Genomic DNA, 27682 nt, shown 5'->3' with positions numbered 1-27682 from the left:
CACTAGCGCAGAGTTTATGCGGGAAAAATTTTTCCAAGCATATATATGAATTAGCATGCGTGAGTGAAGAGAAATGCTTTAATATTTTTGGAAAATTTGCGGAGGAATGTCCCAGCGCTGTGCTAGCGGTATTATTCCGACTAAGACATTTTAGTGTTTTTCGCGAATTAGTGATTATCGCGGGTGAGATGATCGAGTCGCGATACTATTTCGGTGGTGAGAAGGAAAACGATACAGCAGGTTACATAGAATATCTCCTCCTACATTTTCATCGAGTTCTGCGGGGAGGAGATAATGGTAAGTTTTTATTTTTATTACACTTAATTATAAATAAATTAATTAAAACTACCCCAATTATTTATTTATTTAAATCGCTAAAACTTTAGCTATCGTACGCCCTGTCGCATGCGTTACAGGAAACCGATTGCGTGTACTGGAGAATCGCCCCGTATCACTTAGATTAAGAGTAGTATAGTGGGCACTATGGCCCGTCATAACAAACCCCCACCACCGACCCGTCTGGCGCCGAGTCTTATCTTATCTTTCCCCCACCACCGGCGTCTGGTTTTTTCGAGTGTGGGTGTAGGGGGAGAGGGTGTTGGGGAAAAAAAATGGCGACTGGCCCCGAAAGGTGGGGATGAGAATTTTTTTTATTTTTTTTTTATTTTTTCTGATTTCCTCTGGATTTGAACCTGGGGCCTTCGTGTTTCCGAGTAGGGTCCTAGTATGGTGAGCTAAACGAGATCTTACTAGTCTAAGGATTAGATGAGGTATTTAAGCTAAAGTTGCGTAGGGTACGGTATGGGGGTACGGGTATACGTATGGCAAGGATAGCTCGTCGAATCAAATGGTCGATATTGGACGGGGTGGGGTAAAAACAGTTAGGGTATACGTATGGCAAGGATAGCTCGTCGAATCAAATTGTCGATATTAGACGGGGTGGGGTAAAAACATTTTGACCAAGAAAAGCGTCATGCGTTCGACCGGGGATCGGTGGCAGGTAGTAACTGACAATGCCGTAGGGTAATAAAAAAAGGACACGCAAATATTTGTACTGGCGAGCATTTCGACTCGTGTCACGATAAAAAAATAATGCATCATCGTAGATTAGAAAGAATGCTTATTGTTGAAAAGATGTCGGATAAAATTTTATTTTAAAATAACAATTTCTGGAAAGAGGAAGTGAAAGAAAATTGAACAATGGTTTTAAAAGTACAAATATGATTTATATTTAAAATATTTTTTACAGAACAAAATTTATTTATTAATACTAAAATTCATATTATATATTGTTATGATTCGCTTGTTTTTTGTGAGTAAAAATTTTACGAAATAAGTGTATGATTAAACGATCGTTATATTCACAATCTTCGGAAAAAAGAGCGAAAAACTGATTAAGATTATAGCCGCTACACATATAATATAAAAATACACAGCAGTATTGTCCGCAAGTCTTAGAAAAAATTCCTTGTAATTGTTGAATATTCCAACGATGGATGATGGAGTTTCGTCGAAGTCGGATGAGAAATCCTGGATACAAGGGGAGTAATCCGTAGCTGTCGAAGTAAGTGGCTGTGCCGTGTTCATCGAGGTAGAAGGCGATCCAATGTTCTCCAGGTCGATCGTGATTGTCGGTGTTAGCGACGATAGCCGTCGACCTCGTCCACACCCTCGAAACTCTGTCGGCTGCATAGACTCCAACATGTCTGGCATCTAGATGACGCAATGCTTGTAGAATTTCGCGAGAGTTCATTGTTTTGTCCCGAATACGAACGAGTGTACGGTATTATTTGAACAATACCAGTTTTTACCTCTTTCGACAATGCGTCTTTTTCTATCTTGAGTTGTTTTGAGAGGTTTTCAATGTCAGTTTGCGTCGAGATGGAAATTGTTTCGTTCTTGTTTCTATCCGTCAACGTCGATGACGGTTCAGAAATCACAAATCTCTCTTTTTCTTTTTCAATCTGCTGTTCGTTGTTTTGCTGATTTTTCTCCTCTAATTGTATTTTAGTTATATTCTCATTTACATCGCGAGAAACGGCCGCGTCGTATTTATCGTCGCTATCGTCGAAGGTAATTTCCCAACTTTCGTCAGAACTACAAGTAGCTTCGGTAGAGGTCGAAACGTTCTCGCAATTATTTTGCGCACTTAGCCAGCATTTTAATTTATAAGCATTGTATAACGCGCAATGAAAGGTTCCAAATTTTCGAATCCCGTGATGACCGCAATATTGTACGATATTCTCCTCATCCGGTAGATTTTTAAATGCTGGTGAGGTACCCTCCAAATTATTTATATCTCTGGAAAGTAAATTCCTCAAGTAGTTTGCTTTTTTGTTACCTCTGACGTAAACGCAGCGCGCGTGTCTTGCGATTTCGCGGAGATGCGAGGTAAAATATTTAGGATTAACTGAGCCGTCGAACCACTCGATACCGTGATAATTTCGTGAGAGCCAATTGTTTTCTCGTCTTGCTTTTGCGGGTAATTTTCCAAACGCGTATGGTGGCATCATAATCCAATGCTCGACAATCGGAGCATCGATTGCGACAACGGCGACTTCCTTCGCGATAAATTTATTGGCTTCATCGCGGAAACCTTGTATGTCGACGACTATGTCCATATTGTGAGATTTTCGTTGGTGAGGTACAAGCTCTTAGCGAAACGTGCGCGTTTGTTCGTGTCTCGTACAAAACTGAATTCATTCTAGCGCGTTACATAGTTTCCACTTCGTGAATAGCGTCATCGAAATTTTCAAAGGAAGAGGAGGGGGAAAATTTTCTATTCGCGTATTACATTACTGTGTATGAATACATGTTGGTGAACGAGCGTTAAAAGCTAACCGGAAAAATCGACGATAACTTGACGCGATGCGTCGATTTCTACGACATTATCGAATTCGGCGTAAACGATACAATTAATTGTTTCGGTGAGTGCCTTCTCGAATCTCACTTCTAACCGAAGACTTCCGTGTCTCACGAGATTCCAATGACCGGCGCAATTAGCGGATAAATCGGGTGTAAGATCAAAAGCGAATAACGTATATCCCTGAGAATAATCATCTCTACTTATAGAATTTCCCTCGTTCAAAAAATGGATACCCGTCCCTGAGAAGAGCGTATGATAAGCTTCGATGTAAAGCGGTTCGCGAGACGAGAAAACCGGTTGTAACGGTCTACTGGGTATTTGTGTACCGTCGACGTATAGCGAGAAGAAATTTATTCCGTAATTTTGGAAATTAAACGGATTCAATTTTCTGTCACCGTTAAACGCTTTATTATCGACGAAACCTACTATTATTCGTTTCGGTAATTGTCCCAGTATTACATTATCTAACGATTCACCCACAACCCCACTGTGAATCGTGAATGTTTTAATTTCAACTCTCGTAAGCGGATACTTGGCGGTAACTTTGCTCAGCATTCTAGCATGCGCTAGTAATACTCCGGAACTTATTTTCGCTCTTCTCACCATTAGGCTTGCATCGAGTATACGAATTTTCGACGTGCAATTAGTTTCTATGAAACAAAACGTATCTTTCGAGCGCACGAGTCTCAACCGCACCTCGACACCATTAATTAAGAATTTGTCCTGATTGAAAACGTCGCAATGGAGGTGACCTATAAGATCTAGCGCGCGCCCTCCGCGTATGTAACGAGCTCGTCTTGCTATAGCGGTATTGCCTTCCGCTCCTACTGTATCGTCCATGTGACCGGGTGTATCCGCATCCCATAAGCACGAAGTTAGGTGGGAAGTTTTTGCGGGTGATGAATAATTCAACAACGCTTCGATGTACGCGCGGTACGCATAAGCGTTGTTTGGAGGCGACACGAGCTTTTGATTGAAATACACGTCGATTTGATTGAAGATGGAATGAAGAAAATGATTTACGGGGCCCACGTTGACGGCGGATCCGGTGGCGAGACCGGGTAGCGGCTCGGTTGCTACACGTATCCGAAGACTTAGTAACGTGTGTGTGAGATCTAAATATTCTTCTCCGTGACCCGGGATGACGAATTCTAACGGGGAGTCGTCCGAAAGCGAGGTCACGGGTTTGTAATAAATCCATTGCGAACTTTCGATGCTAGTTTGCGTGGGCCGTAAAGAGAAGAGATCAAGCTCGCTCTTTAAACACTCGTTCGAGTGTGTGTGAAGAAATGACATTTTTTTCTTTTACCGCCTGCTCTACCAACGTTATTGTCACGAACAAACGTATTTAGAATAATGGCGATTATGAAAATAAATCGTATACTGTACGCTTTTTACCGCTATTAGCTTTACGCCGTTTCGCGGACAACTTGAGTCTTTTTACAGTCGAGCGATTTTTCCTCGTATTATTTTTAGTTTTTTTTGTATTTGTTCTTTTTTTCCCACGCGACTTGATTTTCGATAAACTTTTTTTCTTATTTGTCTTACGACGTTTACGCGATGCGGTTACCGAGGATTTAGCGACGTGACTCTTAAGCTTGCCGAAAGGAAACTGCGCTACATGAATTTTTTCATCCGATTTATATCCCCTACCTTTCATTAGACTACTTATTTTTTCCTTAGCTTTTCTCTTAAGATTGTCACGCGATTGTTCAAAACGATGCTTGACAGCTACCTTTAACGGCATTTTATTTTCAACATCCTCGATTATATTAACCCCGGCGCGCAAAGCTTCTTTACCCACTGCCCCTAGTCCTCTAGTTAAATAAGGCAATACGCGTCTGAACATTCCTCCGAGAAAACTACCTATTCCATGACCTCGTTGATAGGGTGAACCGACAAAAACTCGTGGAATTCCACCGCCGCGAGTTCCACCGTTTTGTAATCCGTTATAATACTCCGAATAATAATCCATATTAATGAACAAAATCCTTCTTTCTTATCAAAAAAATCTTTACAGAGTATTTTTAAAAATCTAATCGATACGTTTAAAATGTAAAGTCACCGTTAACGTGCCGGATTCAAATGGTATATTTTTTCCAGTATCGTCTTTTATATCGATTTCAATCCGTCGGAAATTTGTTAGGCGCACCGGGATATAATGCGGAGGTGAGAAATATTTCACTTGATTCGTTCCATATTCGTAATCGCGCCCCACCCCTGTGACAGGCACTATTCGGAGAAGAGGAGTTTGCACATCGCCTGTTATGTAAGGTTCGCAAATATCGCAATAAACGAACAGTTTATCGGGAATACCCCGCGCCAAACTACACGCTTCGTAACTATAGAATCCTTCGCGACGTACTCCATTTTCGTCAAGAGAACCGAGTTGAAGAAAAATTGAAGTAGATTTTTCTTTGGAATTAAGCTTAGATGTCGTGAGCATAGAACAATAGTGACTTCTCCCCTTAGGAGCGTTATAAATAAAATTAGCTAAACCGATCATTTGCAAAAGTCTATCGGAAAAATGCATATAATGAATCAGATTGCAACCAGCGGGACACGCGAGGAAGAAAAAAATACTACCGCCTGTAAATTTTTCTTGCTCCAAACGAATATGGGAACCGGTTTCTTTGCACGACGAATTAATCGCGGAGACGAGCTCTTCCATATTATTATAAACGCCATTTGATATTACGGCTTCCTTCGAAGTTAACACCTCATCTTCTTTATTTTTCTCTTTAACTTGAGGGTCGATATCGACGAAACTGAGTACATTTTCTCCGCGCCTTACATGAAAAAAGGTATTAGGGAATTGGATTTCGCTCAACGCGACTTCCCAGTCACCGTGTAAGTGCAGCGTTTGAGGTAATTCCGTAATGAACGATGAGGTTTTATTGTCGGGGGAATAGCGTATACTGTTATTGCTTAAAAGAACCAGAAGAAATTGATCCACCCTCATTTCGAAGAATAGTTAAATTCGAAGCGGGTATCCAGGAGTTAAATTTAGAAGGATACCCCTGCCAGCTAACTAATAATTGTTTATTGTTACCGCGTCCTCTGCTTTTTATCACACGATCGACGATAAATTCCTCGTCGCGTAAGTCTTTAATAACCGGTGCTAATTCTTGTTCGTAAAAAATTCTGTCTATAATTTCACCCGATAAATCACTTAATTCATATACGCGGGGTTTTCTCCATTCAAGAACTCGATGAATTCGAAATATCTCCTCGCTCCACTTCGCCTCGTATCCTTTCTCGAACGTTACTTTTGCTCTACTGACGCGTACGAGATCGTTCACGCGGTATTTAGCCTTTTGTTTACGCCCACGCTTCTTTTTCTTTTCTTTATCGTTATCCCATCGTCGTTTCATATTTTCACACGCGGTACGAGCATTTTCTCGCGTAACGACAGCGGGTTGCATTTTGATGGTGGAATGACGAGTATGATTGTAAGCGTGAACAATATCTTGTAAAACATCAAAGTAACGACGTGTATTTTTATGCGTAAAATAACGCCACATCCGCTCCTTGAGTGTTCTATTAAATCGTTCCACTATAGACGCTTTAATATCGGGATTGCGCGTTACGCGAAAACGGATGTCTTTTTCTTTTAAGAAATTTTGTACAGGGCGGGCGATAAATTCTTTGCCTTTGTCGGTCTGTAAGTATACAGGTAGTCGACCCTCGTTTCTCGAAAATATTTGTTGAAAGGCCTTTATTACGCAGGTAGCTGTTTTGTCACGTAAAGGTTCTACCCAAACAAATTTACTAAGCACATCGATAACCGTTAATAGATAAGAATAGCCGTCATTATAGGTCTTGAGATTACGAAGATCGATTAAATCGGCTTCCCATAAATCATCGATATTTGTTACGTTATAATGTAAACGAGGAAATTTTCGTCGTACCGGCCGATGCAGCGTGTATGCATCCTGTGATTTAAGCCACTCGACGACTTTGTTACGCGTAAAATTCGGTTTAACGGCTCGCGATAAATTGTCCACCGCAGAGTAGCCTGCATAATGCGAGGGGTCGTAATACAATTTTTCGAATTCCATCAATTGAGATTTATCCAATCCAGTAAACCTCTTCTTCTCTTTGACGGAGAAACTATGTTATATGGTAATGTTCTATCGTCGTCACCGTCGTCGTCACCTTCTTCGTCGGCGGATATAAATTGCGTATCTCCTTCGGTTTCACTCGCTTCGTCTAACCTGTGACTGTGCGATTTTGAACGTGTGATCGGAGTGGAGGATCCGCGAGGTAACGCGGTAGTAATATAGCGAGATCGCGCGCCTACTTTTAATAACTTTTGATTTCCTATGAGACGCGGTGACGTACCTATGTCACGTAGTAATCGAGCAAACTGATTTCTTCCGGTTGCTTCTACCGTTTTTCTCTCGCGTACCGCATCGTTTATAAGTTCCGCGATATTCGAACCCTCCACAATGTCGCCGTCTATAGTTACGAGCCCTTGTCTATTCCAGTTAATCTTAGATGGCGGAGTAAGGAGCAGTTGCTTCATTATCAAGCGTGCTTTACTACGATAACTTTTCGGAACACTATTAAGTATTTTTTGTATCATTTCCGCTGATTGAGCGCGTTTTTTCTCGAAACTACTACTACTAGCGGCGCTAATGTTACCGTCGCTGGTAATTAAAGTTTGTGTTTCCATAAGTTCATCGTCATCATCGAAGTTATCATCCTCTTGCTCTTTCGTGTCTTCGTCCTGTTCTCCATCGCGTTCATCGCTGACGTGCACGTTTTTGCGTAAATGTTTTCTCGCGGCACGAATAAATTGAAGATAACGCTGAAGTACCTCCTTATACATTTTCCATCTTTCGTCCTCGCTGACCTGAGGTATGAGATTCAGAATACGCCACATCTCTGCATCGAGCCGTGACAAAGGAGTTCCCGGGGTTCGTACGGAATTATTAGTATCATTTTCCACATTCGATATCTCGGTAATTTTATTCGATGAATTATCGGCCGACGCGTTAGAGGAAATTTCCGGTTGTCGCTGCAGTCTTTCGAGATTTTCCGACGAAATTAAAATCATTTTTTTTGCTCTTTCCATTATTGAATTGTAAATATTTTATCTTTTTCACATTTGACGCAACAAATATACACAGAATAGCGTCCCTTTTTTAATCTCCAATGATCCGGGATAATATAGCTCCGAGTATAGGAGCAATAAGATAGGGTAAGAATCCGCCGCGTTGCACCAATAGTTTTCTCTTAACTTTCAAATTATCTTTTTTCGCAGCAATACGACGTAGGATCGATTTATGTCTAGCAAGGCGTTTCTTTTCACTACTCGCAAGCGGTACGTTACCTTTAAGAGTATTGAAAACGCACTCTTGAATACACTTAATGAGATTATTATCGACGGAACGTAAAAACGCTTTTCTTTGATTTTTTTTCAAATAACATAAAGTTTTCAAAAGATTCGTGTTTCTTTCGCCGATAGATCGTCTAGCGATTTTTACCGCTCCGTCGGATGAATTCTTCGACGACGACGATGATGCCGGTTGCGATTTTTTTTCTTTTTTTACCATCGCAGTGTAATTGCACGAGTGACAAGTCGTGTGTGAATACGAGTCTTTTATACGCCTCCGCCTCTTTTGATCGATCTACGTGGAATGTACGCGTAATGCAGCTTATCGTTGGGAAAGATACACGTCCGAAATCGATATTCATCTGGAGTCGATTGTTTTAAATCGAGCAATAAATACCCGTGAGGCTTCGAGGTAGCGTCGTAGTACGCTTCTTCCATAAACTTAGGATCGTCCGGATATACTTGACGCGCTAAATGCCGAATTTGCGCGCGATCGTGTGGATTTTTGAAAACTACTATGTAATTCGCATTGAGAGATATGTCGCGTTGTCCGCGTCCCTGATGGAAGAGATTTTGCGAAATGAGAATAACACAGAGATTCTTATGATGGCTTCCTTTAGTAAACAGATCTACGATAACATCGCACGATGACGACTCTCTCATAAGATCGTCGATTATCACTAATTTCGGGGTGAGTAGATCGTAAGAATAATCTTCCGGGCGCGGTAAACCCTCGTGAAATTCGATTATATTTTTCTTCGAGTTTATCGGAACGCTATTTGCATATACGTTCTTTTTTCTTACGCTACTCTTCTCTTCTCTTTCATTTTCATCGCATTGCAGGCGTTGATAGGCATCTTGCCACTCGGCGTAATAAAATAAAATTTTCTCGAATCGAGTATCGGACACGTCGGACAAATAACGAAGAAATGTTTTCACGAAAATTGTTTTTCCACATCCCGTAGGCCCGCAGACGATCGACGTCCAAGGATGTTTCCAGCGTACATCCATTTCCCCAAAATGAACGCGATATTCACCGTTTACGTACAATCTCGTAAATGAAAGAAAGTCTAATCCGGGGCGTTCTTAAAAACAAAAAATTAGCGTAAAGAGCGTCCGTGTATTTAAATTTTAATATTACTCCTAGTATGAAATGAGTTACGGCGGAAAAAGCTTATTCGCGCACCGGGGGCCAACCCGCGGCGGTCGCATGCTCGTGCTAGCGAACAGCGAATAGCGCCGATCAGCTGACGAGCGCCGATCAGCTGATGAGCGCCTGGTTAGCTCGCAACTACCGATCAGCTGATGAGCGCCTGGTTAGCGCACCGCTACCGATCAGCTGACGAGCGCTACGTTGCGCTGCCCACAATCAGCTTTTAATCAAATGTTCTCGTTGGTGTGTATGTCTTGTGATAGCGGACGTATGTGTGTTAGGCATGAATATATTTGAATATATAAAAATTGTACGTAACAAGAATTTTTTAAAAATTAAATATTTTTATGTTAAAGTTTTTCAGACAAAAAAAATTATATTAAAAATTTTGTTAAAAATTTAATATTTCGCTAAATAAAAATGATTTCGCTTAAAAGGTTAATTATTATTATTATTAAAACTAGGATGGGGAAACAATATTTTTTATTAAAATATATAAATTTTATTACTGAACAATATTTTTTATTAAAAATATAAATTTTTGTATTTATATTTACAAAGTATTTTTTTCTTATTACTAATATCTACATCTTCTAACTTTAGTTAAACTATTCCTTAACCTTTCTAATATAAAAATAAAATTAAAACTACGGGTATTTTAAAACTCCGATTTATAAAATATAGTATAAAGTATAATATTTTATAATATTTGATGTAATACATTTTACTTTTACAATATTTACACTTTTATATAATATTTGCATTTCTATGCAAGTGGCGGAAAACGCACGCGTATCTCCGCAAAGATAGAAGAGTGTGAAGAGGAGATCAATGTCATTGTTTCGGTAAATAACCGTAAGGAAGAGAATATCGATTTTTGATAAATCTTCGTTTTAATAACACAGGCTTGCATATTTTTGTTTCGTCACGCGTTATTATATCGTGAAATGCGGTTTGCCGAATGGCTTTAAAACGAAGATTTATCGATGTCCCAGGAATCGCCTCTTCAACCTGTTCTCCGAGCGCTTCCTCTTCCCGTTCCTCTTCTTCTTCTTCTTCTTCTCTTTCTTTACGCAACAATAAATCTTTAATACTATTAAAATTAACTAAACGCGAGTTTTCAAAATTCAAGGTTATACCCTTTACTTTGCAAACTTCGCGTGTGAGTCCTTCAGGTGTACGGACCACATATGCGTAAAATTTCGGACCACCGGATACGAACGACTCGATGTAACTACCTTGTCCGTAGCTAGCGAGTTCATCCGTCATGTCGCCTAAAAAATTACCCGTATGCGGTTCGTATTCCTGCGGATCTCCGCGACTTACATAAATACAGGAATCCGTGTCGTAATATAAAACGCGCTTGTCTTATTCAATTCAATTCTTTATTCGTCCCCTAAGGGATTGAAGGCGCTTTTGAAGGAGCGTTCCCCAACCTTACAACCTCTTACAATGTTACTTATATCTACTCTTAACTCTACTCTTACATCTAATTTACAAATAACTTAATTCTACCTTAACCTACTTATCTACTACTTTAGAGAGAGAAAGAGCCGTCCCTACCTATCGTTTCGCTTCGGCTTCCGATTCCCCATACATTCTCCACCACCTCATTCATACCTCACTCATTCTCCTCCTCATCCTTCCTTCCTCCTTTTCCCCTCCCTCCCTCCTTTCTTCCGTTCTCCCCTCTTCCCTCTTTTTCTCTATTTCTCTCATCCATCCTTCCCCTTCTCCTCCTTCCTGCAGTATTTCCTTCATTCTTTCCCACCAGTTTCCCTTCCCCCCTTCTCCCCCACATTCTCCTATCACATGCTCCCATGTTTTATTTTCTATCCCGCATAACATACACCTTCTTTTCCCCTCTTCTTCCCAGTATCTCGCCCCCCTCATCTCATTGTTCATTCTGAACCTGATTATCCTTCTCCATCTACTTTCCCCCCATCCCTTTCTCAGGTATTCCGGTAAACCCTCCTCCTTCCATTCCCCATACCATCTATTATATCTCGACTCTCTTATCCTCTCCCACCTTTCCTCCTTCTGCCTTTCCCTGTCTTTCTGTTCCCACCCCTCATATACTTCCTCTCCTCTTCCCCTTTTTTCCTCCATCTCTTTCCCCTCTATTCCTCTTTCTTCCCAGAATTTCCCCCTCTCTTCCTCCCACATCGTTCTTTCCTTTCCTCCCCTTATCCTCTCTTTCATATCCTCAAAACATTTCCTCGCTAAACTTCCTCCCCTCCCTTCCTCCAACTTCCTCTCATACCCTACCGCCCTCCTTCCTGCCCTTATCCTAAATTTGTCTTTTCCTATCTCCTCTCTTACCATATACCCCGGCGTGCACCAGTCTACTCCTAACGTCCACCTAATCCATCGCTCCTGCATTGCCTCCACCTCTCTCCTCTCCTTCCATCCCCATATTTCCGCCCCATATTCCAACACCGTCCCCACCAACCTTTCTATTAGCCATACTCTTTTCATCCAGTCTCCTGCAAACCTTCTCTTTCCCATTCCCCACACCTGTCTTATCACCGCTCCTTCTTTCCTAACTCTGTTCTTTACCTGCGCCTCCTGCCTCCCGTTCCTCTGTAGCTTATACCCTAAATATGTGAATTCTTTCACTTCCTCTAACCTTTTTCCTTTCCATCTCCACTCCACTCTCTTTATTCTTCCTCCTCCCTTTTTAAACCTCATTACCTTTGTCTTATCCACATTCACCTCTAACCTTTTCTTGTCCATATAACTTTCCATTTTCCCCAACATATGTATCATCCCTTCTTCATCCTCCGCCAACAGTACCATATCATCTGCGTACGCCAAACAATGCACCTTTTCCCCTCCCAGTTTCACCCCCCCCCCCCCCCCAACCTCCTTTTCTTAGCACTTCCTCTATATCCGCTATCAGCAAACTGAATAAGTGCGGACTCATTGGGCAACCTTGCCTTACCCCCCCTTGCCGTCCAAAAATTTCCTCCCTCCTCCTTCCCCACTCTTACCTTACTCCTCGTTTCCCTGTACACCTCTTCTATCCTACTCCTTAATCCCTCCCTCACTCCCCTCCTCTTCATTGCCTCCATTAACACCTCCCTATCTACCGAATCAAACGCCGCCTTCAGGTCCATAAATGCCGCGACTACCTTTCCCCCCTTCTTGTTTACCCTCTTATTCACCAGATAGTTCAACACATAGATACTATCCATCACCCCCATTCCCTTCCTAAAACCTGTCTGTCTCTCCGGTATCATATTCTTCCCCTCCATTTCTTCCTTTAACCTTTCAGTTAAAATCCCCACGTACAATGTCATCTTTTTCAAGAACGATTCCTTCTACTTCCTCATACTCACGGATGTAACGCTCTTTAGCAACGTTATCGACACAGTTGCTCGGCCATCCGCTAGCTTCTTGCTTTAATTGTAGAAATGTATTGATGTATTCCGTAAATAGATCCCCTTGTCGCGTACCGGTTTCGTAACGAGTGATGTTATATTGCCAAATCTCACTAACCCCTGTCACGAAATATCCTTTCTCGATTGCTTTTCGTAATTCGCACGATATCCATGTACCTTCGAATTCGCGTTCGTGAGCTTCGTGAGTACACGCAATCTGAGAAAATGTTTCGCAGCAACTACGACATAACGCAAATAATAATTTACCCTGCACGCGATAGGGTAATACAGGATGAAAGAGATCGCGGGGAGGAAGTACTTTACATCGCACGACCCCCTCGACTGAATCGAAATTATATCCCGGTGATAATCCGATTAATTCATCGCATTCCTCACCTACGTATATTGTCGGATGACCAATCGGAAAATCACCGGTCTTCACCACAAACGGATACAGAGAACATACATCCACGTAACGTATCTTTTCCGTACCCGTGATCTCGTATCGCGTTACGATATTTCCTGTGCGTCCGCCGTAAAATGAGTCTCGGGGATCGAGCGGTTTGACGTCTATCATTTGATGTCGATGTAGATATTCGCGCATCTCGATATTTTCATTCATCTCGCGATCAAAGTCGCATTCCCATTTCTCAATCACCCTATATCCGCGCTTACGAAGACGAAATGTCGTTGCAACGGTGTGTTCGTAGCGTGAATCACATGTATCTGTACGATCTGTCGAAAGCAGTCTATCGCGATTTACCCGAAAACATCTTGGACAACTATGCCAAAAACAACCGTGAAACTGTAATACGTAATATTAAGTTACGTTATTTTCTACCGACTCGTAGTATCCATCGACTAGCGTACCATCGCATAATCGATATTTTCGAGCGCGACCGCCATGGATAATATGATGAGCGAGCTCCCGCTCTTTCCATATCAACCATTGCAGGGCTTTACGCGAGTGAATATTCGCATGTCTGTATCCCCCCATTGGAATGATACCGATCTCTCTTTCGCGTAAAAAGTTTTTTCTAAATACTCGCATACACGTTGAGGCAATGGTTGTGCATTCCTCGAATGGACACACGTTTCCACGCTCTAAGAATATTTTTCTAAAAGCCATACACGCTCGTCTAAGGATATCTACATCGTTACGACAATAAAGCAATATTTCACGTTGAAAATCAAACACATAGTTCGCGCGCGTCATCTCGGAGTGCCACGCGAGAAATTTTTCGCGTTCTTTCATCTGCATAGAATCGGGTGAATAATATTGAACACCGGGTAACGCTCCGACATAAGACTGATTATCGATAGTATTGAATAAATGTGGAAAAATGCCTTTATTCGTACCTTCTGTCAGTCCAAAAGCTTTAGGTAATTCGGATAAACGCATCGGCATGTAATTGATACTATCGATAAATTTCGTATGACCTAGCGTTAATACAACTATTTTCGTACCGTTTAAAATGACTCGAGGCTCTAAGACATGGTTTTCCACAATATATTTCAAAATAAATTGCGCGTCGAATGATTTCGCGTTATGCGCGATGCAAATTATTTGTTTAAAATATTTTGTCGGCCGCGTTACGAAATCTACAAATTCCTGCACAGGGTTGCGACAAAATATAAATTCGCGAATACCACACCAGCGACATCGCACCGACATTTCATCTATTTCTGCACACTCCTCGCAAATTTGTTGAGTGACGCAGAGCGTAGGTACGTGAATTTTTACATTTGTGCTACCTTGGAGCGTTTCGTCTTGCCTCGTCTCAAAGTCATAAAACACGAATGCGACCCGGCTTTCTACGCGTTCGCGAGTCTGATTAATCGAACCTTCGGCGTCATCGTCGTCGTCGTCGTCGTTTCTCCGCTGTTGTTGTTCGCTATTTCCATCCGCGTGTTCGGAAGTGCTCGGATCGGGACGATTATCGCCATGCCGACGAAGGGGAAGCATGTAACAAAGATGATTCAAAGGTTGAAGAGAACGACACGTAGCGCAATAAGCCGTGTCGCATTCGTGTTGATTATTTCTTTGAATCAAACGTCCGCAATCTTCGCAAAATCGTATAGTTTCACAAACACTCCGACGTGATTTACCATCGTATGATTTTACCGCGCGATGACGCTCCAAGCAGGCATGATTGAAAAATTCACGTCTACAATTATCGCACCTAGTACGATCCGCGAATGATTGCTCGCACGGCGGCTCTCCGTTACATCGCGGACATTTATTAGAGCATCGATGCTCTCTCACATCGGAGCGGTAACTTAAATTACACGGGATACAATATCCCCGCCCGCCTGCTGCTGCATTTAAATTTAAAATTACATCGAAATGTTTATTATTTAAACTGTATAATAGATTTAGACGAGTTTTTATTTCCCGCTGCAAAGTGGTTAGAAATGCGTTTCCATCGAATAGCGGATTACCCCCTCGACCAAAAGTATCGTCGTTATATATTATTATCGCGACATTTTCGCTCGCGAGATATTGCTGAAAACGCTCGATTTCATCAATTCCACACCCTTCCTCCGGAATCGTGACACCGGCATTCCTCGTAAGTTGCAACGCAAACTCGCGCTGTAACACCGAGTTTTGTCTTCTCACCGCATTCCATTTCGCGTGTAACTCTCTCGTGCGTAAATTTCCACGCTCGTTAAAAATTAGAGCCGATACAAGCGCGCGAGGAAGATATAAATTATCGGAATTGGAAATTGTTAAAATCGAGCGTTTAGCAATAACATCGTGCGTAAACCTGTTACGGCCGCGACCAATGGGAGGGGTGACTTTAAAAATCCGAATGTTAAATTCTTGCGCTATATCGTGTCCTCCGCAGCTTTGCGCTAACGAGCTTACGAGTTCCCAAATATTTTCGTAAGTCAAATCTCGCAAAGGTCGGAACGATATACCTGCGGGGCCGCGGGTTAAACTTGCGGAATTGAAAGACATGCCGACGTAATCCCCCGGTTCGCACGAATGCAACGCGTACTCGTGAAGTTCGCGAAACGCATTTTCTAACCACTCATACACGTTTGCTCCTTCGGGTATTGGACAAATACGGAAACTAATTTCCCGTCCTTCTACACCAAAAGTTCTAAAGCGACGCACGTTTTCCGCCAACATTATTAAATATCTAAAATTACCATCAGGCTCTTGATTCGCTATTTCTTCCTCCGCTTCTTCTTCTTCTTCTTTCTCTTGTCCACCAGCAGCCTCTAAATGTCGCTCTTCGTCGGAAGTTTCCTCAGCGGAGCGGGTTTGGGAATCTTCTTGTTGTAATCTGACGTTCCTTCCCCCACCACTCTGTACTGTGAGAAATAAAAATTATATTAACAAAATAAAATATTTAATAAAATATTACTCTCTTACGCTTGAATTTTTATTAATAATGTGAAAATGTTGTTATTAATAATAATTATGTTAAGTTCACTTACGTTTTAATATTCTTTTACCGGGGTATTTGTATCACGCTGCGAGGGTTAATACTCCGGTGAATATGAAATTTCGGGCGCGATGTTAGGAGAGAAAGAAATTCCTAATAAAATTTTATTTTAATTAAAATAAACAAAAAATTTAAACGTAGGAGAAGATTAAGTATAAAATATGAAATTATTACCTTCCACGCCCATCCCCCCGCTATTTTCTTCTTCTTCTTCTTCTTCTACAGAAAACGTGGCGTTGATATTTTCATCTTCCACTTCTTCTTCATCTCCCGTTTGTTCTTCTCGATCTTCCGGCTCTTCTTCTTCATCTTCCGTTTGCTCTATTTCTTCTTCTTCCAACTCTTCATCTTCCTCCTCCTCCTCCTTCTCCTCCACTTCCTCCTCCAGCTCCTCTTCATCTTCCGAAATCGTGTTTATTTCCTCGTCGATTTCCTCCCCCAGTTCTCGCTCCTCTACGACCACGTTTTCATTCGCCGCGTCATCTAATATTCATCAGTCATATATTATTAGTATTTCACATAATTAAAAAATCTTTTGTGTTGATATATAGCACTGTAGTATTTTTCTTACTTACTTTCAAGCGGAGTAAATATGGCCGCCTCATCGAACGGACTTACTTCGCGAACCCGCACCTCTTCCACGTCGTTATCACTTTCGGCTAAATCAATAACCGGGTGTTCCAGCTTCGGCGTTAACACGATGCGTGCACGGCCTGGAACGTATATTATTTTTATTAAAAAATTTCCTGTTTAATATAATGTTTTCTAGCAGCGCGATATAATTTATGATGTTAAAAACTTACGCGAAGGTCCGGCGAAGAATCCGCTCGTCGTCTTCTATTTAACCTTAATCTAAGTAATACGGGGCGATTCTCTAGTACGCGCAACCGGTTTCCTGTAACGCGTGCGACAGGGCGTACGAAAGCTAAAGTTTTAGCGATTTAAATAATTGGGGTAGTTTTAATTAATTTTTATTTATAATTAAGTGTAAAAAAAAAAATAAAAACTTACCATTATTATCTTCTCCCCGGAGAACTCGATGAAAATGTAGGAGGAGATATTCTATGTGACCTGCTGCGTCGTTTTCTTTCTCACCACCAAAATAGTATCGCGACTCGATCACCTCACCCGCGATAATCACTAATTCGCGAAAAACACTAAAATGTCCTAGTCGGAATAATACCGCTAGCACAGCGTTGGGACATTCCCCCGCGAATTTTCCAAAAATATTGAAGCATTTGTCTTCACTCGCGCATGTTAATTCATATATATACTTGGAAAAATTTTTTCCGCATAAACTCTGCGCTAGTGATAGACAAATTTCAATTACTTTTTTCAAACTCATTATTTGAAATTTAATAGTACACTTGCGTCGAATACGTGAGTACGCGAGAGACGAAATTCAAAAATGTAGCTAGCTAACTTAACTCCGAGAGCCGTATTTATACGTTTATGGAAATCAAAATGGGGGATTTTCAGGTAACTTTTTCGATTTATTTTATCTTTTTTATCTTTTTTCTCATAGACGTGTATTCTTACCCATGTTTTATATATATATATATATATATATATATATATATATGGTAATCTTTACTTAGATACAGAAAATATTTAATCTAGGGCGATATTTACTTAATTACAAAAAGTTTATAGAAATCAAGATGAGGAATTTTCAGGTATCTTTTCTCGATTTTATTTTATCTTTTTTATCTTTTTTTTTATCTTTTTTTCTCATAGCCGTGTATTTTTACCCATGTTTTATATATATATATATATATATCTATATATCTATATATATATATATATATATATGGTAATATTTACTTAGATACAAAAAATATTTAATCTAGGACGTTATTTACTTAGTTACAAAAAGTTTATAGAAATCAAGATGAGGAATTTTCAGGTATCTTTTCTCGATAGCGATAGGAATTTTATATTTTCTCTGAAGTCAGATTTAAAATTATATCATTTATATTGCTTAAAAAATTCCCCTTCCACATTAATAATTATATCGTTTATATTGTTTAAAAAATTCCCTTCCCACATAATTTTTATTATACTACGCATGAATTTTCTCCCTATCGCTTTATTGTTTAAAAAATTCCCCTTCCACATTAAAAATTATATTATTTATATTGTTTAAAAAATCCCTTCCTCATAATTTTTATTTATCTACGCATACATTTTCTCCCTACCACTTTTCTATTTTATCTTCCTTCTTATAAATTTTCTTGAAAATCTTCGCTCACTCGTCTTTCATCGTCCGGACTTTCAAGTTTGTTAGTAAAAAAGTTTGTTAGTAAAAAGTTCTCGATTTTTCGATTTTTGCGTGTCTTTGATTATTATATCTTTGATTTTCTACGCGGTAGCAACTACCATGAACAATCTTAAGAAAATCGAGCAACAACCACGTATGTTGCTGTCAACAACATACGGATTGAATTCATCCTACACGAAGAAAATTCAAGTGGGTCTTATGACGGAAGACAACGTCGAACTGGATTTTCTGCCTGTTGTTAAATTAACATCTCACGGAGCTGTAGGAATTTGCTTCGACATGGAATCGTGGCAAAAATTTCAAGAAAACATGAAAACGATGTCGAGCTACTTAAACGGTGATAAAATTAATTTGAGTTCGATCATCTTTAACAAGATAATTGTAAATTTCACTACCGCATGTGGTGCTAGAGCCATACTAATAACATATCGTGAAAACGAGCAAGAAGATCTTTCTTCCGAGACTGTGGAGGATACGAACGAAAACGGACCGAAGGCGAAGAAACGTAAAACTTACAACATTGCGATAGTCATGCAGAGAACGACTTTTCAAGGTGTAGAAAATATAGTTGATTGTGTGAACGCTAATTTAAATCGTCTAAATTTTATTTCAACTAATGTCAACGAATGTGCTCGATATTTAATTAACGAAATACAGTTAAATCTTCCTGTCAACGGTAGCATTAATAACAGTATCGTGAAACTCACGATCAGAGGTAACAGTAAGTAAATAGAACGTAATGTACGTACCCAACTGAAAGATTTAACATTTCTCGATGTATACTTTGAGATAACATTTTTAGAAATAATTTCACTTTATTTCGAACAAATTGTACATACAATTATATCAAAACGTAAATTTTAATAATTATTTGACGAATATTTTCTTGAAATGTTTGTGAATAATTTTGTTCTGTAAAAATATTTTAAATATAAATCATATTTGTACTTTTAAAACCATTGTTCAATTTTCTTTCACTTCCTCTTTCCAGAAATTTCCTCAACAACCATGTTTCTGTTTACCTTCATTAAGCAGCGAGTTATTTTAAAATAAAATTTTATCCGACATCTTTTCAACAATAAGCATTCTTTCTAATCTACGATGATGCATTATTTTTTTATCGTGACACGAGTCGAAATGCTCGCCAGTACAAATATTTGCGTGTTCTTTTTTTATTACCCTACGGCATTGTCAGTTACTACCTGCCACCGATCCCCGGTCGACCGCATGACGCTTTTCTTGGTCAAAATGTTTTTACCCCACCCCGTCTAATATCGACCATTTGATTCGACGAGCTATCCTTGCCATACGTATACCCTAGCTGTTTTTACCCCACCCCGTCCAATATCGACCATTTGATTCGACGAGCTATCCTTGCCATACGTATACCCGTACCCCCATACCGTACCCTACGCAACTTTAGCTTAAATACCTCATCTAATCCTTAGACTAGTAAGATCTCGTTTAGCTCAACATACTAGGACCCTGCTCGGAAACACGTAGGCCCCAGGTTCAAATCCAGAGGAAATCAGAAAAAATAAAAAAAAAATAAAAAAATTCTCATCCCCACCTTTCGGGGCCAGTCGCCATTTTTTTTCCCCAACACCCTCTCCCCCTACACCCACACTCGGAAAAACCAGACGCCGGTGGTGGGGGAAAGATAAGATAAGACTCGGCGCCAGACGGGTCGGTGGTGGGGGTTTGTTATGACGGGCCATAGTGCCCACTATACTACTATTATGGTTAAATAGAAGACGACGAGCGGATTCTTCGCCGGAGCCCGGGCCTTCGCGTGAGTTTTTAACATCATAAATTATATCGCGCTGCTAGAAAACATTATATTAAACAAGAAATTTTTTAATAAAAATGTTATACGTTCCAGGTCGTGCACGCATCGTGTTAACGCCAAAGATGGAACACCCGGTTATTGATTTAGCCGAAAGTGTCAAAGACGTGGAAGAAGCGCCGGTTCGCGAAGTAAGTCTGTTCGATGAAGCGGTCATATTTACTCGATTGAAAGTAAGTAAGAAAAATACTACAGTGGTATATATCAACACAAAATATTTTTTAATTATGTGAAATACTAATAATATATGACTGATGAATATTAGATGACGCGGCGAATGAAAACGTGGTCGTAGAGGAGCGAGAACAGAAGGAGGAAATCGACGAGAAAATAAACTCGATTTCGGAAGATGAAGAGAAACTGGAAGAGGAAGTGAACGAGGAGGAGTAAGTGGAGGAGGAGGAGGAGGAAGAGGAAGATGAAGAGTTGGAAGAAGAAAAAATACAGCAAACGGAAGATGAAGAAGAAGAAGAGCCGGAAGATCGAGAAGAACAAACGGGAGATGAAGAAGAAGAAGAAGTGGGAGATGAAAATAACGCCACGTTTTCTGAAGAAGAAGAAGAAGAAGATAGCGGGGCGATGACTGAGGAAGGTAATAATTGCATATTTTATACTTAATCTTTTCCTACGTATAAATTTTTTGTTTATTTTAATTAAAATAAAATTTTATTAGGAATTTCTTTCTCTCCTAACATCGCGCCCGAAATTTCATATTCACCGGAGTATTAACCCACGCAGGGTGATACAAATGCCTCGGTAAAAGAATATTAAAACGTAAGTGAACTTAACATAATTATTAATAACAACAATTTTACATTATTAATAAAAATTCAAACGTAAGAAAATAATATCTTATTAAATATTGTATTTTATTTTGTTAATATAATTTTTTATTTCTCACAGTACAGAGTGGCGGGGGAAGGAACGTCGAAATACACCAAGAAGATTCTCAAACCCGCTCCGGTGAGGAATCCGACGATGTCAAAAAGCGACATTTAGCGGCTGCTGGCGGGCAAGAGGAAGAAGAAGAAGAAGAAGCGGTGGAAGAAATAGCGAATCAAGAGCCTAATGGTAATTTAAGATATTTAATAATGTTAGCGGAAAACGTGCGTTGGTTTAGAACTTTTGGTGTAGAAGGACGAAAAATTAGTTTTCGTATTCGGCCGATATCCGAAGGAGCAAACGCGTATGAGTGGTTAGAAAATGCGTTTCGCGAACTTCACGAGTACGCGTTGCATTCGTGCGAGGGATTACGTCGGTATGTCTTTTGATTCCGCAAGTTTAACACGCGGCCCCGTAGGTATATCGTTCCGACCTTCGCGAGATTTGACTTACAAAAATATTTGAGAACTCGTAAGCTCGTTAGCGCAAAGCTGCGGAAGACACGATATAGCAAAAGAATTTAACATTTGGATTTTTAAAGTCACCCCTCCCATTGGTCGCGGACGTAACGAGCTTACGCTCAATGTTATTGCAAAACGCTCGATTTTAACAATTTCCAATACCGATAATTTATGTCTTTCTTGCGCGCTTGTATCGGCTCTAATTTTTAACGAGCATGGAAATTTACGCACGGGAGAGTACCTTCTTTTGAACATGGCCTGACCTTTTCATTTCTATGATTTTTTAGGATATCACTTACTTTTTAAAGTACAGATATATAGAGCAGCTTTCTAGTAATTCAAGTATCACAAATATATGTATTTTCGATTCTTATCACATAACATTGTATAAGTAACAATTTATGCAATACAGTTCAAAATAATTGAAATATATGGTATATATGTACATATATAAAATATATAATTATTTTATAGTATACATATATATTTTATTTAATCATATATGTAAATGTTTGTATAATTGTAATAACTTTTAACGATACATTGTACATTTATTTCAATTGCAACAGAATGAATTTATATTCTTGTATGAATATTGAAAATAAAGAATGGGCCCCTCCATCGCCCATTCTCGTGAGAACGCAACCATATTTTTCTTCGTCTCTCCGATTTTAACACGACATACATATTTCTGTCTGATAATTTTTTTCTGGATGATACTTTTTGAAATGTCATGAAGCCTAGGTCAAATTAGAAACTTATTGCACTCGTTTTAATGCAGCGCTTACAGCAGCTTTTATAAAGCGCCAGAGCAGCCGATATTTTATTTTGGCGCTTGCGGCAACTTTATACAGCGCTAGAACAGTTGATGTTTTAATGTAGCGTTTACGGCAGCCTTTATACAGCGCCATTATTTAATCTGTTCTAAGAACAATATGTATGCCCCTTGTGCTCCTTTGGGCCATTTTTTCTTGAACACTTCCATATCATTAGAGTAAAACCATTCCGATTTTGTGTCAGCTCTCAACATACACGTGTAGTGACCACGATTCATTTCTTCGCCTTCGTGAAATATAGCGCTTATTAGCTTGTACTTTTTTTTATTAATCGTGATATTACTCGTCGGCACGGCGGTAATCCGATTGTTGATAATTTTTTTAGAAGCACCATTTACAAAAGTATATAAATTGAGCTGTATTACTACGACGGATAAAGTTGATTCGATTACGGTTTTCTTTTTCAACACGGTGCCCTTACATTCGTTACAATTGCCGTTTATCGTTTCCCATTTAGAAAATTCTACATTAATCAAACTTTGTAGAGTGACACCTTTTTTCCTTTTTAATGTCGAATGTATAGGTAATATTAACAAACTACTGCTTTCCAGCTTAGTTACATTGTAATTACATTTGATATTCGAGCAACATGTTACGTGCTTTAATTCGAGTTTTAATACATCATTGATGTCGGAATACGTCGATATTAGAGCCGTAAAAAATTCCGAAACATCTTGTTGTGTTCGTTCTTCGAAGCGTTTTCCGACAGATCTTCTAACCGCTTAAATGTTGCAATATTTACGTTCACCATACGCGCAGATAGCATCAATCAATGCATTCGATGCTTTATTTTTCAGTATTTGTTGCCTAATACGTACGCAATGAAACGCACATTGTAATATTACATTAGCGTAACACGAAACAGCATCGTTATTGCAAAGGCCATATATTTTCCACGTAACTATACTTTCTGGTTCCTCACAATCATAATTCTGCATATCATCAATGATATTAGAGATATCCCATCGACGATCGTACATTTTCACAACCTTTTTCTCGGACGGATTGATTTGTGGCAGTTCAGATTTGAATATAAATCTCAGTCAATTATATTCTACAATGGCTCTCGAGTTTGCTTTAACTGATGCTGGATTGAAATTTATCAAATGTAGGCCTTCCAATTTACTTACTCGTGACAAACCTACGTAGGCTTGACCATCACTGAATACAGTCGTTCCTAAATCCATCATTGCATTGTTACATGTAATTCCTTCGATTATAAATAATTCGACATCCTTTAATTTGTCTCTCAAAGTTTTCAAGACCATGTCTGACAATTGCGTATATTTTGGTGTAGATTCATGACTAACCGGTAGTTGAAACATTCTATGGATTGTCAAGCCATCGATATTGAATGCTGCGATACCCGTGAGAGCAGATATGGCAGTCGTTTTTTCCAAATTTATTCTGATCCAATGTTTAATCGTTTCAATTAGAAAACTTTTCCCTGTACCACTCTCGCCACTTACGTACAGTCGCAGAATCTGATTCTTATCTTGTAAAACTTGGCATACTCCATCAAAGACTCTTTTCTGGTCTTTGTTCAATTGCGACATCATTTGCGATAAATCAATCGGGTCGTCAATCTTACCAAAATCTTCCAGATCTTTCATCGCGTCGTCAGCTTCTATCGGATTACAATCCAGTTTCATCGTCATCGGATTTGTCTCTATCTGCTGTTTTCAGATCATTTTCGCGCTTCTCGATTAATTCAGCAACGTTTCTCAAAAGCTTTCTGTATTTCTTCGAGCCTTTCGTGATATTTCATTGCCTTCGTTAAAACAGACTCTGAATTCTTAAAGGCATCCGTGTAAGTCTCGAATGTACCTTTGAGTTCACTCAAATCTCTCCATGGTTTGAACAGAAGAAGCAGCGAGTAAAAGTATTTTTCGGGCTCAGTTTTTATATTAAATCGATAATGGTTAATTAAATAACCCTTTTTTCGTTTTTTTTAAAATAAACCCGATGCCAGTTTGTAACACTTGACTTCGTCATTATTTGACATCTGTTTCGTAATTTCCCAGATTCTGGCAAAATCGTACAAATTCAATGATTCTAATTCCTGAGGTCTATTTGGATAGTAATCATTGATGAGTGACGAACAATAAATATTCGTAGAATTTCATCGAGAGCTTAAATTTCATTAAATGTTTTAACTTTTCTATTTCTCACCTCATTAACATCGATCCATTTGACCATGGTATCATTATCCGTACCGTACAAGGGATTCCCTAATAGTGTATCCGCAGCTTCTAAAGCACCGCATTCTCTGTTATTTAATGAACGCATTGCAAAATTCCACAGTTTCGATGCCAAGGACTTATTCGAATCTATCACTTCAAAGTCTGTATTGCATTTTCCGACTTTGTCGTGTATTTTGTAAATATGAGTTTAAAAACTCTGATTTTTTCTCTAATAAATTGTTATGTCCATATTTCCTTCCCAGGCTAATTGATAGACGGATTATAATCATTTATAAACCTTTCCGACTCCTTGCGAGGAAGATCGTACAATCTGCTCTTACTGCGTAAATTTTTCTACCGACTATCAAAGTGATAACGTCTCTTAAAACGAAATTCTCAGTAACTGACCGAGGAAAATCGAACCGACACTTTCTGTATATATTAGTTTCCGTTTTTTTCGTACGCATGCAATACGAGTTATGTTTATGATTCTGATCACTTATTACCAGTATCGTACAACGTTGGCGAAACATTTTCATCTGGAATTTCACACGTTACGTATTTCGAATAAACGTAGCAACTTCTTCATCCGCGATTTTCCTATTAACTGGAGCATCTTTTATCCAAATCATACAATGCAGTGCTGATACCTCTACTTTGATATTCCAGTCGTCAGAAGTAATGAATAACCTTTCCTATTGGATTATCGGACGAACAAATAAAATCAATCATGGCTTTGAATTTTATGCACATGAATCTAGAAGTACTTACAGAATCGTATGTGACTAGTTCGCTGATGCGTAACTTCTCTTTATCGGGATTCATATCGTAAATATTCACCCAAATCGGACCATTTCCATTCACTAGGACTCAAAGTCAAAAACCCACGTCGCTGGACCGTAATGCAAAGTCATGCATTTTACATTATTGGACCGGTTGTCGCCAAAATTGATCCGTATTTCTCAATTTTTGCGAAAATACTCATTAAATTCGATTCTAATTGGTAACCTTTCAATTCGTTCAAGTATCTACCAGCCAGTGTAATCCTCTCTCGTGGGTTGTAACCATCATCGTATAATAGATACCACTTTTCAACTGTCGGTAGTTAGCATCATTGAGAAGGAAGAACAGATACTGCAGATTCAACCTGAATCTACTATGTTTCGACATCAATCGTGTTCTACTAAATAAATATTCCGGCAATGCAAAGTTTCTATCTTCTCGTTGTCCATTGACACCATCAGGATATAAATCAGGGGAAACACATGACATCCAGATATTTATAACGATTATCCATTGGAAAATCTTCAATTTTATCACCATTTGATAAAGCTCAATGCAGATTCGTTATCGATTCTTTTTGCGTGTATTGGGTATATTGTATACTGATCGTTAATATCCGAATGTTCAGTGATTGTGTGAGAAAATCCGTACGTTTTTAAAACGGTTTAAATCATTATTATTTTTGTTTGCTGTACATTGTACAAATTCAATGCTGGGAATTCCTCAACCACCTCATTTATTTCGTCATTGTCGCTTTCCTCATCGACAATTCGATATCTGTTTCCTGCAACTTATTCTTTAATAGATCATCAGATGACGCTGGAAGACGAATTTTTGAATAATGAGGATTATTTCTTTCAACCATTGTAAAGCCTTATACATTTTATTAATATCTACCAAATTTTCCCAAACCACTTTAGATTTCTTGGGTATACCTCGACGAGAATGTGCAACTCGTGATTCAAATTTATAGGATCTTCCGGAGGAACATACCTTATCCAATGTTTCTTGTAAAGGCAGAGGCAAATGAAATTTCTACTACTACTTGCCTAAACAGAGTTTGATTATATAAGTTTCTTGATTTAAAAATGTGCTATATTTAAATCATTTAATTATTTTTTTTGTCTAAGTACAATTAACAGCAAAAACTGCATATACGTAGGTATGTAATTTGACCATACTGCCATATACTTGAAACAAATACATTATTCGATATTAACAAATTGGAACTCTGGAATTACGAGTAATTATTTTTCATGTACAGACTAGGTTTAAATTTTGAGGACCTTCTTTTAACATGGCTTGACCTTTTCATTTTATGATTTTTTGGAATAGAGTGAAGAGGACGAATGAGGGTAAGAGAAGACGAGATAGGCGGAAAAAAGGGGGGAAAGGAAAGAGAACGAACAAAGGGTGTGAGGAAAGGAGAGACGCGCGGTGTGAAAGAGGTGGGAGAGAGGTGAGAGAGACGAAAAGAGGGTGACGTGAATGAACAAGAGGACGAAGAGATAGAAAGAGGGTGAGAGGAAAAAACGAAAAAGAGGGTGAACAAAAAAAGGGAAAGAGGACCGAAAGGAGGGTGAGAGAGGACGGAACGAGAAAGAGTGTGAAAGAAGGTCGACAAGAACGAGCGGGAGAGGGCGAAGAATGGGCGCCAGAAGCAGAAAGAATGAAAAGGGGTGAAGAGGACGACAAGAGTAGTGAAAGAGGACGAAAGAAGAGGGCGAAAGAGGACGAAAGAGAGTGAGAGAGAGATGAAAAGAGGGTCGGAAATAGACGACGAAACAGGGGAAAGGGGTGAGAAAAGAATGAAAGGGGTGAGGAGAGAAGACGACGAAAGCGGGTTGATTGAGAGAGAAGAAAGGAGGGTGAAAGAGGACGAAAAGAGGGGAAAAGAGGACGAAAGAGGCGAAAGAGGTGAAGTGGTAGGACGAAAAAGAGGGGGAAGGGACGAAGGGGGGAGAGGGAATGAAAACGAAAGGGTGAAAAAGGATGAGAGAGATGAAAAGAAAAGTGAAGAGAGCGAAAGAGGGTGATGAGAGGACGGGGCGAACGAAAGAGCGGAAAAAATTTGAAAGGGGGAGAGAACAAAGAAGGGAAAACAGGGAAACGAAGGTAGGGTGCGGGGGAGGGGGTGAGGGAGGGGTGGGTGGGAGAGTGGGGGTGGGGGAGGGATGAGGAGGAAAGGAAGTGGGGGAAGTTGAGCGGAGGT

At 39.5% G+C, this 27682-nt stretch overlaps 2 protein-coding genes and 2 long non-coding RNA genes across 5 annotated transcripts; 1 reads left to right on the top strand and 3 right to left on the bottom strand.

The window, feature by feature from the left end:
- Nucleotides 1-2836: 2836 nt before the first annotated feature.
- LOC146723058 (uncharacterized protein F54H12.2-like) lies at nt 2837-4162 on the bottom strand. Its single transcript, XM_085483218.1, has one exon. It carries the CDS (start codon nt 4160-4162, stop codon nt 2837-2839), a length of 1326 nt encoding a protein of 441 aa, XP_085339344.1.
- Nucleotides 4163-13193: 9031 nt separating this feature from the next.
- Nucleotides 13194-16385, bottom strand: LOC146723057 (uncharacterized). Its single transcript, XM_085483217.1, has 2 exons — nt 16373-16385; nt 13194-16064 (listed from the first exon to the last, which is right to left on the bottom strand). Exons 1-2 carry the CDS (start codon nt 16383-16385, stop codon nt 13564-13566), a joined length of 2514 nt encoding a protein of 837 aa, XP_085339343.1. The 3' UTR covers nt 13194-13563.
- A 189-nt stretch (nt 16386-16574) lies between these two features.
- On the bottom strand, nt 16575-17751 carry LOC146723056 (uncharacterized). 2 transcript variants are annotated; one of them, XR_014924785.1, is made up of 3 exons: nt 17210-17751; nt 16774-17123; nt 16575-16681 (listed from the first exon to the last, which is right to left on the bottom strand). It is a non-coding gene; the product is annotated as an uncharacterized LOC146723056 (long non-coding RNA). The 2 variants fall into 2 exon arrangements; XR_014924784.1 differs by lacking the exon at nt 17210-17751 and having other exon boundaries at nt 16774-16911; nt 17002-17202.
- Nucleotides 17752-20686: 2935 nt separating this feature from the next.
- Nucleotides 20687-21293, top strand: LOC146723055 (uncharacterized). The gene is made up of 3 exons (XR_014924781.1): nt 20687-20917; nt 20999-21099; nt 21229-21293. It is a non-coding gene; the product is annotated as an uncharacterized LOC146723055 (long non-coding RNA).
- The last annotated feature ends 6389 nt before the right edge of the window (nt 21294-27682 follow it).

The sequence above is a fragment of the Nylanderia fulva genome, unplaced genomic scaffold (genome assembly GCF_048542155.1).
Source record: "Nylanderia fulva isolate GAGA-0341 unplaced genomic scaffold, ASM4854215v1 Scaffold239, whole genome shotgun sequence".
Taxonomy (NCBI): domain Eukaryota; kingdom Metazoa; phylum Arthropoda; class Insecta; order Hymenoptera; family Formicidae; genus Nylanderia; species Nylanderia fulva.
The sequence above is the reverse complement of the archived record's forward strand: the minus strand, read 5'-3'. Positions and strand labels throughout refer to the sequence as shown.

What these genes read in the sequence shown, in the direction of transcription:
- LOC146723058 (XM_085483218.1), bottom strand. Translation starts at nt 4,162, where the DNA reads ATGTCATTTCTTCACACACACTCGAACGAGTGTTTAAAGAGCGAGCTT.